Source organism: Ictidomys tridecemlineatus, chromosome 4 (genome assembly GCF_052094955.1).
Source record: "Ictidomys tridecemlineatus isolate mIctTri1 chromosome 4, mIctTri1.hap1, whole genome shotgun sequence".
NCBI classification, from domain to species: Eukaryota; Metazoa; Chordata; class Mammalia; order Rodentia; family Sciuridae; genus Ictidomys; species Ictidomys tridecemlineatus.
The window spans coordinates 117080880-117096363 of NC_135480.1; the positions used below are offsets into that span (position 1 = coordinate 117080880).

Below are 15484 nucleotides of genomic sequence, written 5' to 3' on the forward strand. Positions count from 1 at the left end.
ATCATGATGCATAGAAACTATACTTCCTGCATTCCAGCTCAGCCAGGCCCTCATACTTCTAGGACATTTGCCATCTGAGCCCCATCCAGACCTAAAACAGATCCCAGGCCAAGGCGAATTTAAAAATAATCTTAAATTCCCAGATTCTGCAGAGAAAAAGTATCTATCTGCCTCCCTATCTGGCTTCCATAGGTAAAGGTGAACAGCTCCCTCTGGAGGTTACTCCCTCCATAACTGTCCTCCGATTATGCCAGGTTATCTTTCCCCTGCATTGAAATGTGACTAAAACTCCATCCTGTTTGTATAATCAACTTTTAAGAGACGCAGTCCCATCACCTGAGCTGCTTGTAGAAGTCATCCAGTAAATCTTAAACCCTTAGACTATTGGTTCTAGGATCTTCCAAAATTTTGCAAGATAAGGATGGCCCCAATTTCTGAATACCAGCCCTAAAGCAAGCCACTCTGAGCACTTCTAAAGGCACCCAAAGCTCAGGATCCAAATTCAACTGCTAGCCTGCCACTTTCCATAACCCTGGTTCCTCAACCTCTCTGGGCTTTATCTAAAACCTCCATCCTCTGGAATTGATGTGAGGAATAAATGAGATCATGTTTGTGAAAAGGATCTTATAAAATACAAACATATTTTTTAAATAGTTATTCTGCTATTACTTCCCTACTTATCATTTCCCTGAAAGCTACTGAAGCTACTGAGCTTTCAGGGGCTCCCTCTCCTCCACACAGCCCTGAACTTAGAACTCATCACAAGAGTTTAGAATTTGGTCCTGACCAGCCCCAACCTCTTCTCCTAAAACTGTCATCCCCTCCTGTGCTTTAGACACATCACTTTCTTAGTCTTCCCCCAATGTGGCAAGAACTTCCAACTTCAGGGTCTTATGTATTTGAGGTTCTCTCTAGAACTCTATACCCATATCTCACTCCTCCTGTTCATACAAGTCTGTTGAATGCTACCTCTGCCTTACCTAATCAGTCCATTTCAGATAGTACTTCTAGAGTTCCCTGCTCCCTTGCACTGTTCTATTTTTGTTAAGGAACTTATCAGAACTAACATCCATATATATGTATGTGTTTTGTTCTTTTTTTGTGGTACTGCAGTTGAATCCATGGCCTTATACATGGTAAGCAAGCACTCTACAACTGAGCTACATTCCCAAGTTCATATACATGTATTTGCTTACATGTTTCATATAAGTCCCAATTTTGGGGAATCGTGGCTCCCTGAAAACAGAAACCTTTTCTGCAGTGCCACTGAATGTATAGCTTTTATCACCATTTCTGGATGAAACAAGGTTCTTAGCAAATATTTGTTGAATAAAAGAATAAGTAAAGTGAATGAACAAATGAATGAAGGCTTCTTCCAACATAAATTTAAATACATAAAACTTCTTAAGCGCAAGACCATGGCAAGATCACCTTGGTCTATAATCTTCAAAGCCCCATGGCTCAATGTAGAGACACAGGAGGCATTTGAAGAGGGATGATGGAACGTATTAAGAAGCATACTTGCTGGGCATGGTGGTGCACATCTATAATCCCACAGGCTCAGGAGGCTGAGGCAGGAGGATGGTGAGTTCAGAGCCAGCCACAGCATAAGCAAGGCACTAAGCAATTAAGTGAAACCTTGTCTCTAAATAAAATGCAAAACAGGGCTGGGGGTGTGACTCAATGGTCTCATGCCCCAGAGTTCAATCCCTGGAACTGCACCCCCCCCCAAAAAAAAGACAAGAAGCACACATCGTCACAATCAAAAGCATATATAATATATATTCTTGAGAAAATCAATTGTCAGCCAGCATTTAAGAATATAATAGACTAATGGCAAAAAATCATTTCAAGTCCTTGTAAAGGGATTCTGGAGTCCTAGCCCCTAGGCCCCAGGAACATGTGCTCATCTCCAACACAGCCATCCTCACCCAACCTGCTCCCTGAAATACAGTTAATACAGCCATAGCCTCTGTTACCTCTGGTCTCAAGCTTAAAAGAAAAGATAATAAATTAAACTACGTCCTGAAGTGACAAATTAATTACTAATTACATAATTACTTTATTATTTAGGTGCTAATCAGGAAAGTACTTTGAACAATTTTGAGTTTTCAGGAAAATAATGGTTTGACTCTCGATTATTTACTGAATTAGGTGTTAGCTTGCCAGCTGCATTTCCAAGCTTAATTCTTTTTGCAAGTGCCCTATAATTAATAGTGCAGGTTAGAAACAGGCTGGCCTCTCCTCCAAGTAATTTGCCAACCTAAAGCAAGACTTGGCTTGAGCTTTTGGGGTATTTTATATATGATAAAGAAATAACTGGGTTTGTTTCCACCCAACTGGTCTTCAAAGAAAGCACAGAAAGGGAATGAGACAATTTGTAATTCTAATTTTTCACTGGCCTTTCAATTTCTCAAGGTAATGCTGTTTAAAATTAAAAAAAAAAAATGCCTGACATTAAACCTTCTAGTTTAGAAGAAATAGAATGCTAGCACTTAGGCTGTTCCATAATAGAAATATTTATGATGGGAGGAACCTCAGAATTCAGTTAAGAAGGGAAAGGGGGAATAAGAGGAGAGAGATCTTTCTCTCCTATTGGGAGGCATCTGTTCTGTTCTGCCCATTTCACAGATAAGCTTCATGGTTATAGCAAACTGTTCTATCATTAAGCCCCGGTTCTCAAGCGTGGAGCAGATGGTGTACCATGCTTGGCGTTCCTGCCCAGTGCTTCCATATGAACAACCAGCCTGCACTCCCTGAATGAGGAGAGCCACTCTCCCCGCTCAAGGGTTCCAGACATGCTGCTCCTTCTTCCTGGAGTTGCCTTCCCAACCTCCCATCTGCTCCTGGCTGACTCTTCTCACCAGCCAAGCCTCTGAACAGAGGCTATTTCTTCAAAGAAGCTGTCCCTCCTATGTGCTCCCAAAACCACATGGCAATCGTCTCTGGACTTGACTGTCTCTGGAGTTTGAAGGATATTCAAAGCTAGAATTGGGTCATGCCCCTTGCCATATACCTGGAGCCTGCCATAAACTGGACACTCAAAAAGAAGTTTTGAATAGATAACTATTAGTGAATTCATGAGGATTTTTAGACTACCAAAGTCCTCTGCATCTTCCAGACTGACATCCTTGCTAACTACACTTTTAACTGGCTTTATCTCTTGAGAAGGAGGGTGGCCAGCATTTTATCCATAACTACCCATATGTAATTAATGTTCCAGACACTGTGCAAGATACTTTCTAACACAGCATTTCATTGAATCCTCACAACAACTGTGCAAATAGACATCGTTTTTTTTTGTTGTTGTTATTTTCCCCCTGAGGCAACTGAAGCTCAGCGACGTAACTTAACTTGTCCACAATAACATAGTTAACACACAGTGAGTTCATGAAATAAACTAAATCTTTTATGGGTCATGGTCCATGGTTATTCTACTCAGAGCAGTTAGAAACTTCCTAAGAATCAACTCCCACTGGTACAAACTAAGAAACACATACAATAAAAAAACATACATTTCCAAACTAGATTCTGCTTTCCCACCATGTGTCAACTGAACACCTGGTATCTCAGGTTTCCGAAATGGACACCACCATCCAGAATGATGCAAAAGAAAAGGAGGCAGCAGCTCTAGACAGGTTCCAACCATTTAGGAGAGGGCCCTGGAGAGAAAGGAAATAATGTGGGGACTCTTGGCTTGCTATTCAACCAGAGAAACTTTGAGCAGCAGATTCACCTTCCTAATTATATTTTGCCTGGGTTAATATTAAGATGAGTTTACATTCACTGCACACACAACAGCTGGCATCAAAATGAAGTGACTCAAAATCTTGCTGGGTGGTAAGGACAAAGCACCCAAGATTTAAAATCTGTCTACAATTAGCCTCTTCAGACTGATTGGCAGGAAATAACCACATCTAATGCCTGAGCCAACATTGACCTAGGGCTACCATCTTTAACATTTCCTGTCCTCTGGGCCAACACTCTTGATTAAATACTCTGTTCTAGGGCTGGGGCTATAACTCAGTGGTAGAATGCTTGTCTGGTATGCACAAAACTGGGTTTGATCCCCAGCCTGGGAAAAAATAAATAAATAAATAGATAGATAAATAGATAGATAGATAGATAGATAGATAGATAGATAGATAGATAGATAGCAGGCTTTGTTCTTCCAAGACCCTGGATAGGTTCTCAGATTCAGAAAGAGCATGGGTCTGATCCAACCATACTAGGTAGGACAGAGTCATCCTTCAAGGCAGATCAATACTGAGAGAAGCCTCCAAGCCAGGAACAACTCTAATTTCTCTTTTCCAACCACAGCAGCTATAGTATCAGAATCCAAACCAGAAAGACCTACAATGTATGTGGCATATCTAAGCACATGTGCTGTCAAAGCCTCAATAAACAGAGTGGTGTCTACAACACAGTGGATCTGAATACATTTTTGTCATCAGTTGAATAAAGAGGAATAAGCATCTGGCCAAACCAACAAAGCAAAACAAAAATAAAATATGCCATTCCCTCCCACTATGAAGACCACTTCTTCTCTATCCTTTCTCTATGGTTCCAGCTTTCTGACTCCTCCAGAGCATCTGCTCCCAGATAAGAACTCTCAGAGACACAGAGGGTACATTCTCCCTCTGAGGAGACCCTGAAGACCCAGCCTCTAGTGACATCACCATCATAGACCCAGGCCCCCCGCCTCAGCCAACACAAAGGAGCTGGGCGAGTTCACTCAAGCTCCCTTGCCCCCATATGGATATTTGAAAAACATCTGTACGCAGCATGATCCATTTAACCTGAGCTATAAATAACTGACAGCCATTAAAATTGTTCCTCTTGCCAGGATTCTTACATTTTATTAGCTGGTAAACTGTGTACAAACAGGGACTGCGTCTGGGTTTCCTTACTGTTATTTACCCATCATCAGTGCAAGGCTAGGCGCATAATAGACCCTCAATACATATTACCCAAATAAATATATTTAACAAGAAACCATAGTATCAACCTAAAAACACTAATACTAGACTCCAGGAACTCCACTGGAGAGAGGGAATGCACTCTCTGGGGTAGCACTAATATCCCAAAGCTGGAATGACACTAGTATTAGCCCTCCTGGTTTCCAGAAGCAGATTCCCACCTCTCTCTTAGGAACTCTGAGACCACCTTGCACATAGGGAATTGCTGCTTCTATGCACCTCCACTGACCCCAGAGGCTCCAGGAAGACAATGGAGGCAAGCAGAGGAGTGAGCGGAGATCTCATGGGGCCAAGGTTTGTCCAGGCTCCTCTGCAGCAAGAATTGGGGGAAGGGATGGGGTTCCTTCTAGAGCGGGCCCTCAGAGGAGGTCTTCTTGGGCTCTTTCCAGGAAGGGGGCCCATACGCACCGTTGATGGTGAGATGGACCCAGCTGCCATTGTGGAAGGTGTCATACTGCTGGTCCAGCATGAGCACTTTGCATTCGTACCAGCCCTGATCCTCAGAGCGCACCTGCTCCAACCGCAGGGATGCTTTATCATGAAGACTGGCCCGGCCTGGGGGAACACAGTGGACAAAAGCCCAAGAGGCCATCAGGGCAAGAACAGCAGCTTGCTACCCCCACCCCAAACCAAGCTAAAGACAGGAGACCCATCACAACCTTCAGATCACTTCCCACAGCAAGGCCCCAAAATGACAGCTGGCACCCATCCCTGCCAGCTGCAGGTGGTAAAGGGAAAGGCATGACACTTGGCCATGGAGCTACTGTCCCTCCCCAGCTGGCCCTGCCCCAGCCTACACTGGCAGTTCAGTGCACTTGGCACTGAGAAAACCTTCATCTCCTTAGAATACTCCCATTCTTTTGGAGCTCTCTTAAAACAAAAAAAAAAAAAAGAAAGAAAGAAAGAAAAGCAGATGGGATACAGAGCTGAGAAGAGATGAAAGAGAGAAGGTAAGAATAGAAAAGAATAGGCCAGGGGTATCCAGAAGGTCCCAGTGCATCTCCATTCCAGTTGAGCAATATACCTATCCTAGGCAGGGTGCCCAGAACTGCCTCACTCAGCTTCTATTTGTTTCTGCCTTCCCTATGGTAGGGCAGAAGGAAGGCAGGCCAGGAATCAGGACTAGGGGTCCTCCTCATCCTGCTGCCGGAGCCAGAAAAACTACATATCTCAATAAAACCCAGAGACTCCCATAAACCTGAGGACAAGGAAGGGAAGGGTGGGCAAACATAGCAAAAATACCACAGCCACCCTTCCTTAACTCCATCAGGAGGCAATTCCTGTGATATTCCAGGCACTGAGAAAGTAAGTGTTGTTGCAGGACCCCTCCCTGCACACAAGCAGGAAAAAGCAGCCCTCAGGGTCCCCTTCAGCCCACCTTTACTCCAACTCAATATCCCCATTTCTATCTGTTTCCCTCCTTGTTTGGCACTGGAAATCTGCCTAAAAACAAACTATTAAAACCAAGCCCAGCCAAAAGGAGAGTGAGAGATATTAGCTCAGAAGAAAGACAGAAAAAGAAGCCTTCTTAGAGGAAGGCAACTCAGACCTCATAAGCCACAACAAAGACAAAATAAAAGCAGTGCCCTGCCTGTTTCCTGTCTTCCTCGCAATACCAGCATATGTTCATCCTCACAGACATTCACTCACTCATACACACACACACACACACACACACACACACACACCCCACACCCTCCTCCCTGACAGGCTGGCGGGCGGCAGCAGTGAGTCACAGGGAGGCCACTGCTGACAGAGTAATTGCAGAGCAGGACACAAACAGGGCCAAGGGAAGGGGAAGACAGGTGGCAGAAGAGACAGAGACTGACACCTGCCAGGGGCACAGATGGGCGGGTAGGCGGGGGCATGGAGATGCACACTACACTTAGGGATGGAAGGCCACCCCAACTTCAGAACCAGGAGGGAGTGAGTGGGCCTAATCAGACTGGAGATTCTGCAGCACACCTGCCTAAGGGTGGGGCAATCTGACTCCCCTCCTTCCCTGGAGAGGGAGTCCTTGCTTTCTCACAGTGGGGCCTCTCTCTCTAGCTTGCCCTGGGACTTCTGGCCTCTCTCCAAACCCCCAGCTGTGTGGTTTAGGAGGGCTTTAAGTCTGTCTCCTATTTCCTCCCCTCCTGCCACTTAATGAAAATCTATCAGTGGGAAAAGATGGGAGCAAAGAGGCAGAAATGGTGAAAAACAGAGATAATGGAACAGTCAGGACAAAGATAAAAACTGATAGAGACAAAAGCAAAGGCACTTGGGAACTCATGGGTGACCACTAAGGCCTGAATAGGAGCAGAAAGGTCAAAATAAGAGGAAGATCTTGTCCTCAGGTTTATAGTACCCACTGCCCTCAGGTCCTAAGTCTCCCGAGGGGGCAGGGCTCAGTATCCAAACCTTACCTGCATACTCAGGGTCCACGTGGGGCGGGTAGTAGCCAAACTTGATGAAGATAGGAATGGGGACCCCAAACTTGAACCACTCTACAACATAGGGCGGGGGCTGTCCTGTCACCGGGTGGATCACATCGCATCGCAGGACCACGCCCTCGCCAGCTCTTGCAGTCACAAACTCGGGCTCCTCTCGCAGGCCGTGGGCACCTAATGGAGACAACCAAGTTGGGACATGGAAAGGTGACAAAGAGATCCTGCTCCAGCAGCCTTATGCACCCCTTATCAAAGGGTGGCCTCTGCTTCCCTTGTTAAAATCATCCTCCATTCAAATCCTAGGCTTATCCCACCTGCTTTCCCTGAGAGGTCCCAGTATACCCTCCACCTGCTCTCCACCTGTCTATTCGTAGGTCTCTCTGCCCTGGAGGCCTTTGGGCATCCACAAAGCTGGGGGCTAAAAGGAAGAAAGGAGAGGGAAGTAATTTTTTCAGTCGTAGAAGCCAGACCTTCCCTCCCCAATTCCAAAGAACAGCAGGCATAATTGTGCCCTGTTCCACTGGGACAACATCCCCCACCAGAATTATAAGGAGCCATAGACATGGAGGTGGAAAGGCCTCAGGGCCTGGGAATGTGAAATAGTCTCCCTGAAGCAAGATGCTTCCCACTAGAGCCTGGTAGATGACAGAGCCAGCTCTCCTCCACTGCCCCACCCCCAATTCAGCCTGATGTTCACAGCACTAAACAAGAGTACTCCATACAGGATCAGGGGAATCCCTAACAAGAAAAGCTGAGGCTGCTCATGGCAACACCAGAGGGAAAACCCCACCAGTCTGAGCTGGCTTCTCCAGCCCCTCCTCCTACCAGCACACAGAGCCAGCCCTGCTGCAGAGGGGAGTGGGAGGGGCTGCAGTCCTCCAGTTTCCAAGCCCCAAATGGAGCTGATTCTCACAGAAGCCCCAGACATCACCATTAGGAGAGTAGGATGCTGGGGGCGGAGAAGGGGAACCCTGTGTTGGTCCCTGCCTTTGGCAGAGAACATCAAAACCAGGCAGCTAGATAGGACACACCCATCCTGGCTGGCAGTGGGTGCGGTGTGGGGGGTGGCAAGGAAGGAAGCAGGAGTGAGAAACCCCCAACCCCACCCAAGCAGTGAAAAGACTAAACCACAGGAGTACTGTCCATGCCCACAGCACCCACTCCTGGACTCCAAACAGGCATGTGTGCAGCCTACCTCCAGCAGACATTCCTCCCATACCAGCTCTCCTCCATGACCAGACACAGCAAGGCAGCTGGCAAGGTCACCTTGTCTAGTACATCCAGTGAAAGGAGCAGCCTTGTCCCCTTCCTCCCCTGTTCTACCCACCACTCCCAAGCTTACCACAGGCTTTCCCCATCCCTGACCCTCCCAGTCCAGTGTGAGCATCTCTACTCTCCAGGGCAGCACCTAGGACAGCAACCGACTGACTGCAGGCTCAAAGCCAGGAGTTTGCGGGCCCTCCCACCCAGAGAGGATGCCAGGGAGAGCAGCACTGATCTTTGGATCTTTGTCCACCTAGGTCTGACTGTCTGCATCTCTGACCCCTGTGGGCTCCCACCTCTCTCTGTCATTTATGTCTTTGTGTCTGGCTGCGAGTATGTGTGTGTCCTGTGTCTACCTCTGTCAGTTTTCTCTCTGTCTTTGTCTCCTCTATGTCTCTCTACATATCTCTGTCTCTGTGTCTCCTGTGTCTATTTTTCTCTGTCTTCCTCTCTCTTTCTGGCTCCTTCTCTGTATCTCTGTTTCTCCATTCTCTGTGTGTGTGTGTGTGTGTGTGTGTGTCTCTCTCTCTCTCTGGTTCTTTATATTTGTCTATTATGTATGTCTTTCCCCACTTCCCATGTCTCTGTATTCCTCTGGATCCTTCTCCATGTCTCTGTCTCTCTGTAAGTCTCCTTGTCTCTTGCTCCCACTCTGTGTGGGTGATTCTGTCTACCTGCCTGCCTTTCTCCCTGTTTCTGTTTCTATTCGTGTGTTTGTGTGTGTGTGTGTGTGTGTGTGTGTGTGTGTGTGTGTGTGTGTGTGTGTTAGGGAACAGGGGTCCAAGATTTCTACTGGCTTGTGGGAGGGGAAGGGGTTTTGCTTGACTGGGGGGAGGGGGTCTCTATGTTCATGTGTGCTTCTGTGAATTTCCGTGTGTCTGTCTGTATGTCGTCTGTGTGAGTGTCTCATTCTTCTCCCTCCCCCTCCTCTCGACTTGCGGAAGGAAGAGGAGGAGGAGGAGGCAAGCCCTCCCAGAAGCTGATTGGCTCCCGGTGACATCACTGTTTTCTAGAGAAAGAGCTAAGATCACAGAGTATTTTTGGAGCAAAGCAGAGTGTTGCACTCACCTGCCCGAGGCCCCAGCAGGTTTCCCAACTCCCCCTCCCCCAAACTTGCTTCAGGCTAGGTTTGCAGCAAGGTCCCTTAGGGAAAGGAGAGAGCCCAGCTGCAGCTGGCGCCTCGCCCACACCAACAGAGGCACCTGGGTAGGGGAGCCTGCCTACCGCATCTGCACAAAGGCCAAGGCTGGACCAAGAGGAACCGGTGAACATTGAACAGCAGCACCTGAGCAAGCAGGAGAAGCAGCACGTGTGCATGTATGTGCACATTTGTATGAGCATACATATGCACACAAGTATGTGCATATACATACTCAACAACTGAGTATCCACAGCACAGATGAAGAAACAAACCACAGGAACCTGGTGGTAGGGAAGGGAGTTATTCCCAGGAGCCAAGGTACCTGGGAAAGATAGAGTGAGGGGCTTCTTTGGCCCTAGAATCTAAGCAGGAGAACAGAGCTAGGGGAACAGCTGAGCACTTCTAACAGTGAAACTGCTCTGGAGAGCTGGCTGCTGGGGTTGAAGGCTGTGGGGGGCAATACCAAGAGGCAGGTGGGCTTTGACATGGCTTCCCACAGTGCCAGCTGCTCACTTGCACCTAGCCCTGCCTTATTCTCACTGCATGAAAATGAAGCAGCCTCCTTCACACCTCTCTTCCAGGGTATTGGTGAAGGTTCCTGGTTGCCACCTCCAGCCCCAGCCAGCCCCTGAGCTTAGCACCAAGCCCCCAGCATAAGGCCCACCCACAAAGCAGTTGGCCTCAGTCACCTAGCATCTCCTCTGGAGGAACTTTTCAACCACAGAGAAGCAGCTACAGACATGACACATCCCAAAGATGACACAACAAAATGAGAAGGATTTCTCCAAAAGAAAGCAGGGGGTTGCAGGGGTTGTGGCTTAGTGGCATAGCATCTGCCTAGCATGTGTGAGGCACTGGGTTCGATCCTCAGCACCACATAAAAATAAATAAATAAAATAAAGGCATGCTGTCCATCTACAACTATGTTTAAAAAAAAGAAAAAACAAAGCAGAGGGGGCAGGCTAATCCCAGCCTCCACTCTCAGCCTAAGGCCTCCAGGTTTTCTGGATCCTAAAATATTCATCTGCTTTTCTTATTTGCCTACACACACACACACACACTTGCACAAGCACAGATCATGTTCTCTCACCCCATCACCCACAAGTACTTCTCCCTAAGCTGATCCTTTCTGCACAAGAGTGTGTCTAATACAACACTGTCTCCAGAAATGCTTAGTGAGAGAGAGAGAGAGAGAGAGAGAGAGAGAGAGAGAGAAATCAGGCTGGCAGTAAAGAGAGAAAAGGGGCTTAATGGAGGAGATACAAAAAGCTCAAACACAGGAGGAAACCAAATCCAAAGCCAGGAGTGAAAGAGATACAGAAGCAAGGAGGAAGGGAGGCCCAGATGGGCTGGGCCTCCTACTAGCCAGACACAGGCCAAGCCCAACCAGGAGACAGCTCAGGGGTACAACACAGACCCTCACAGCACCCCAGAATGAGGGGGATACAAAACTAAGCCTGGGCATCCAGGCAGGTTTTCTTTTTCAGCAGGGCCAGCTGGAGTAAAGAAAAGACAGAGGAAGGGAAAGCAGAGGGAAGAGAATGGAAGTGCTTGAGGACAGGGGACCCTAACCCCTCCCCTTCACAGCAGCTAGTAAGGGGCCCAGAGGAGCCAAGCTTATCCATCCAGAGAGGAAACTGGCCTTGGCAGAAGGTGAGCACATTAAGAAAAAGGCTATGAAGAGCCACAGGTCACATATACCCTTTATCCAGAAGGCAGAAAACTAGACACCCTGAGCCTAGCCAATCTGCATCTTGGGGGGCTGCCCAGCCCACCTTGGAGCTCTGCCACTCTGGCAGGGAAGAAAAGGAGGGGCAGGCAGGGATTTTGAGGTGGCTCCCCATGGGCTGGCTGACCTTTCAAAAAGCCCATAGGATACAAATTTCCCACTCCCTGGGCCAGGTGGTACCCAGTGGGTGACTAAGTCCAGGGCTGCCAGCAGACCCCCACTGTAGGCACAGAACAACAAGGTGTCCAGGGCCTGACATGGCTGCACATCCAACACTAAAGCCTGGAGCTGGGTAAGAAGGGTCCTGAGTCTTGGAAACAATCTAAATTATAGGGGAAGAGATAAGAGCAAGGCAGAGAAAGCCTCAGCAGGCAAAACTCTATTACCTACCAGGCTCTGTGAAATCAATCTCACTGAACACCCTCAATGGCCACCTTGCCACAAATACTATTTTCTCTGTTGTGCAAATGGTGAGGCTATGTGCCTACCCCAAAGTTATCCAGGTAACAGGTGGCAAAATCCGGATTCGTACTCTATGCCACCCTCCTGCCCCAACCACAGACCTAGAAAACCAAGCCCTCTCTTTTACAGCCCCACCCCTTCATTGTGGCACAGAGCTTAGTGACTCTCACCCCATACTCTGGACAGGTTCTGGGAGTCCAGATTCTGCAGCCCAGGAGGACCCAAGAAGGACTACTGGGCAGGCCTGTCTCAGAAGGTAGCTGGAGCATCTCTGACCCGCCATAGCATGAATGTAATTCTGTCTGAGAACCTGGAGCCCCTGCCTAAGTCTGATGGTAGCTGAGGGAGGGCAGGGACGCCGGCTGAGCATCAGCCTCCAAGGCTCATTAATCCTTGTTGCAGCCTCCTCCTCTTCCTCCTCCTCTGGGCACCAGACTCTCAAACCACAGGCCTGTTGTCTAATAATACCAGCGACAGCCACCGCCACCTCCATCTGCCAGTCTAAAAATAATCCCTGCTGAGTCCAAAAAAGGCGCAGCCCCCAATAGTCCCCCAATCCCTCCTCCTCAACAAGCCAGGAGGCTCCAGGAGATTCCAGGAAGCAGGCAGACTCAGGGCTCTCACCAAGTGGGAGGCTCACACCCAGAGGACAGCGTGAGGAAGGCAGAGGCTGGCTCTCTACTGCCCAAAGCAAAGGAAACACCCAGAAAGTCTGGCTTGGAGAAGAGACCTGTGCCCAGACAAAGAAGTTGTTCTGCTCTTCTCACAAGGCAGGTGGGCTAGAGACCACCTTGGAGATCCCTTTGCCTCTAAGAAGCACACCCCACATGTCTACCCCTACCCTCCCCACCAGTGTCTTCACAGCCTGTCCAGCTGTACCTCCCCAGCAAGCCTCAGGGTCTATAGTCAGAGGTCAGGTGAGCCTAAAGTAAGCCTATCCAGAAATCCTAGCAACCTTACTATGAAAAGCAAGGTACTGGAGTAGGAGACAGGAATGGCTGGCTCCTTCTTTCTGTGGGTGCCTCTCCTTCTGAGCTGGGCTCCCCCCAGCAGCTGGTGAGGCAGAGATGCTATTAGCAACCTTAATTTGCTTGGCTAGATTGTATTTCCAAGAGCCCTTTCCCCATGAGCCACTGGCAGGAAGGAAGTCAGTAATTCAATCTCAGTTCTGCTCCTTTAATGGCTCCTCAGCAGAAAAGTGAAGCCACACCCCCTCCCATACCCACAACTCTTTCCCTACCACCTGGGCACAGGCCTGCCCCTGTACACTCACCCCCAAGCCAGAAGACAGGCAGCAAGGCCAGCCCAGTGAGAGCATTACAGGCTAGGCCTGTCACCAGGCCAGGATCCTGGGGTAAGGGGCCAAATTGGCACAATTACTAAGTGGGAAATCAAAGTTCCATATTTGCTCCTGGTGAAACATCAACACTCCCTACTCTGGAGCCAGAAAATGAGGACAGTGACTCACCTCATACAATATTTGCCTGTGTGCAAGTTGTATGCCACAGCCCTGTCTCAATGGGCACATGTGACCAGGAATGAAGTAAGGGACTACAAGGGGGGAAAGGTTGCTTGTCAGTCCCCTGTCTTCTCAAAAGGATCGGCGGGCTGACAGAGACCTCCCTCACAGCCATGGCCCCATGGAATCTTTCTCAAAAACCCTCATAGACAGAGGCCCCATCTCTGCTCACCACTCTTCTGCTTATTCACGCAAGAGAGAACAGAAAAGCAGGAAGATTCTTACGAAAAATAGGTCAGCTGCCTCTAGCAGACCAGGCCAACACCCATTGGCAGTGCCCCTGGGCAATGGGTGGGGGCTGACTATAAGCTGCCTCTCCCACCCCTGCCTCCTCTCCCACCTCCCCAGGGACCCAGCCCCTTCTGTGTTCTACACTATGCCTGGATGATGGCATCTGATGCCACAGTTCCCCTTTTAGACAGATAGGCCATTTTCAGTGTCCCCATAAGCTCAGACTCTGTCCTACCATTTAAGTTTTCTCTCTAGAACCCCAGCCATCCTTTAATGTTAATAACTGCTGAGCTGCCTAGACTCAGGTACAGAGCAAGGGGATCAGAAAGCAAGGAATATACTGAAGCAGTAGTCTCACTGCTACCCACAGCACTAGGGGAGAAGTGGCTCCTACCTCATGGCTGCACCTAACTACCTTGCCCTGCTGCAGTCCACATATGTGCACATATATACACAGGTGCTTGCACACACACACATATAACATACAAAAGGCTGTACACAAACCTGTGCACATATATGGGAATACATATACAAGTGCAGGTATACACACAGTTATATATACAAATGCACACACATACAGGTATGCATACAATGCAGGGACACATTCAGATATACACACACTCACACACACACACACGCACACACACACACACACACACACATCTAGAAGTTCTCACCAATCACAGATCTTTTCACCATTGAAATCCATTCTTAACAAGTTGCTTAACACATTCCAGCAAGCAAGCATCCCAGCAAGCAAATGGAAGAAGACTTCTCCCTAGGGACCCTGAATCCCAGCCGAGAAGGCCATAGGATGTTGGAGAAGGAAACTCTCCTGGAGAAGAGAACTGGTTAAATCTCAGGCCCTGCCTTCTATGGGGTTTATCACCCACCCCCACATCTTCAGCTCAGCAAACAGGAAGGCTATGGGGGAAAAGCCAGGATCCAGCAGGGCTGAGAAGGAGTGGGCCAAGGGAGAATGCATACAGAGGGTCAGCCTCTGAGAGCTGGCACCTGGCTGGGAAAAGGGCAGAGAGGAAGGTATAGGAGGGAGGGCCAGAGAGGCAATAGGTTTCAGCATTTCTCAGAGAAGCAGTCTTTGCTCCTCAGGTAACCAGATTCTAGCTTTCTGTCTCAGAACCATAAACATGAAACCAACTAGGACCTAGGACCTGACAACTCCAGAGATTGGCATATGTCAAGCTACAGGCCAACAGCTGAAAGCTCGTTCTTCTCACTGTCTCTTGACCATCCCCTTTCCAAAACATGGCCTCCCCAGCTTCTCCCAGGGTACAGGCTGCCAGACACATCCCTGACTCCAACATACATGCACTGGGGACATATATACACAAACACACACCACACACACACATACACACCACACACACACACACACACACACACACACACACACACACACAAAATGAACACTTCCTGGGCCAAGTCTTCTCATTTGATAGGACCAGTGAGGTTTAAACCTCCTCTCTCCTATCTTCAATGCCAAAGGACAAAGGGTAGGTCAAAGCCAGGGAGAGAACAGAGGGCACTGGTCCAACCACCATCAAGATCTGAGTCAGAATTCCACTTTATCTGGGGATACTGGAGGCAGGAATAATTCAACCATAGGATTTGTGGCAAAGAGGGGAGGCAGCCTCGAGAATAAAGCCCAGACTTCCCACTATGTCTGAGGCTCAGAGTGAGCCAAGCAAGGCCCAGGGTGGAAACAGTGTG

The 15484-nt window shown here is 48.4% G+C and overlaps 1 protein-coding gene across 7 annotated transcripts in view; it reads right to left on the reverse strand.

The window, feature by feature from the left end:
• Igsf9b (immunoglobulin superfamily member 9B) overlaps window positions 1-15484 on the reverse strand; it is a 58785-nt gene that overhangs the window by 40214 nt on the left and 3087 nt on the right. For 6 of the 7 annotated variants that reach the window (XR_005733866.2, XM_021734694.3, XM_021734695.3 and 3 more), the window contains exons 2-3: window positions 7385-7582; window positions 5388-5534 (exon numbers count right to left, since the gene is read on the reverse strand). Coding sequence is in view for 6 of the 7 variants with exons in the window: in XM_021734694.3 (XP_021590369.2) it covers window positions 5388-5534; window positions 7385-7582 (345 nt within the window). In the remaining variant the exon portion in view is untranslated. Of the gene's footprint in view, window positions 1-5387; window positions 5535-7384; window positions 7583-15484 lie in introns of those variants that run through there. The other variant, XM_040285566.2, reaches the window with a different exon arrangement.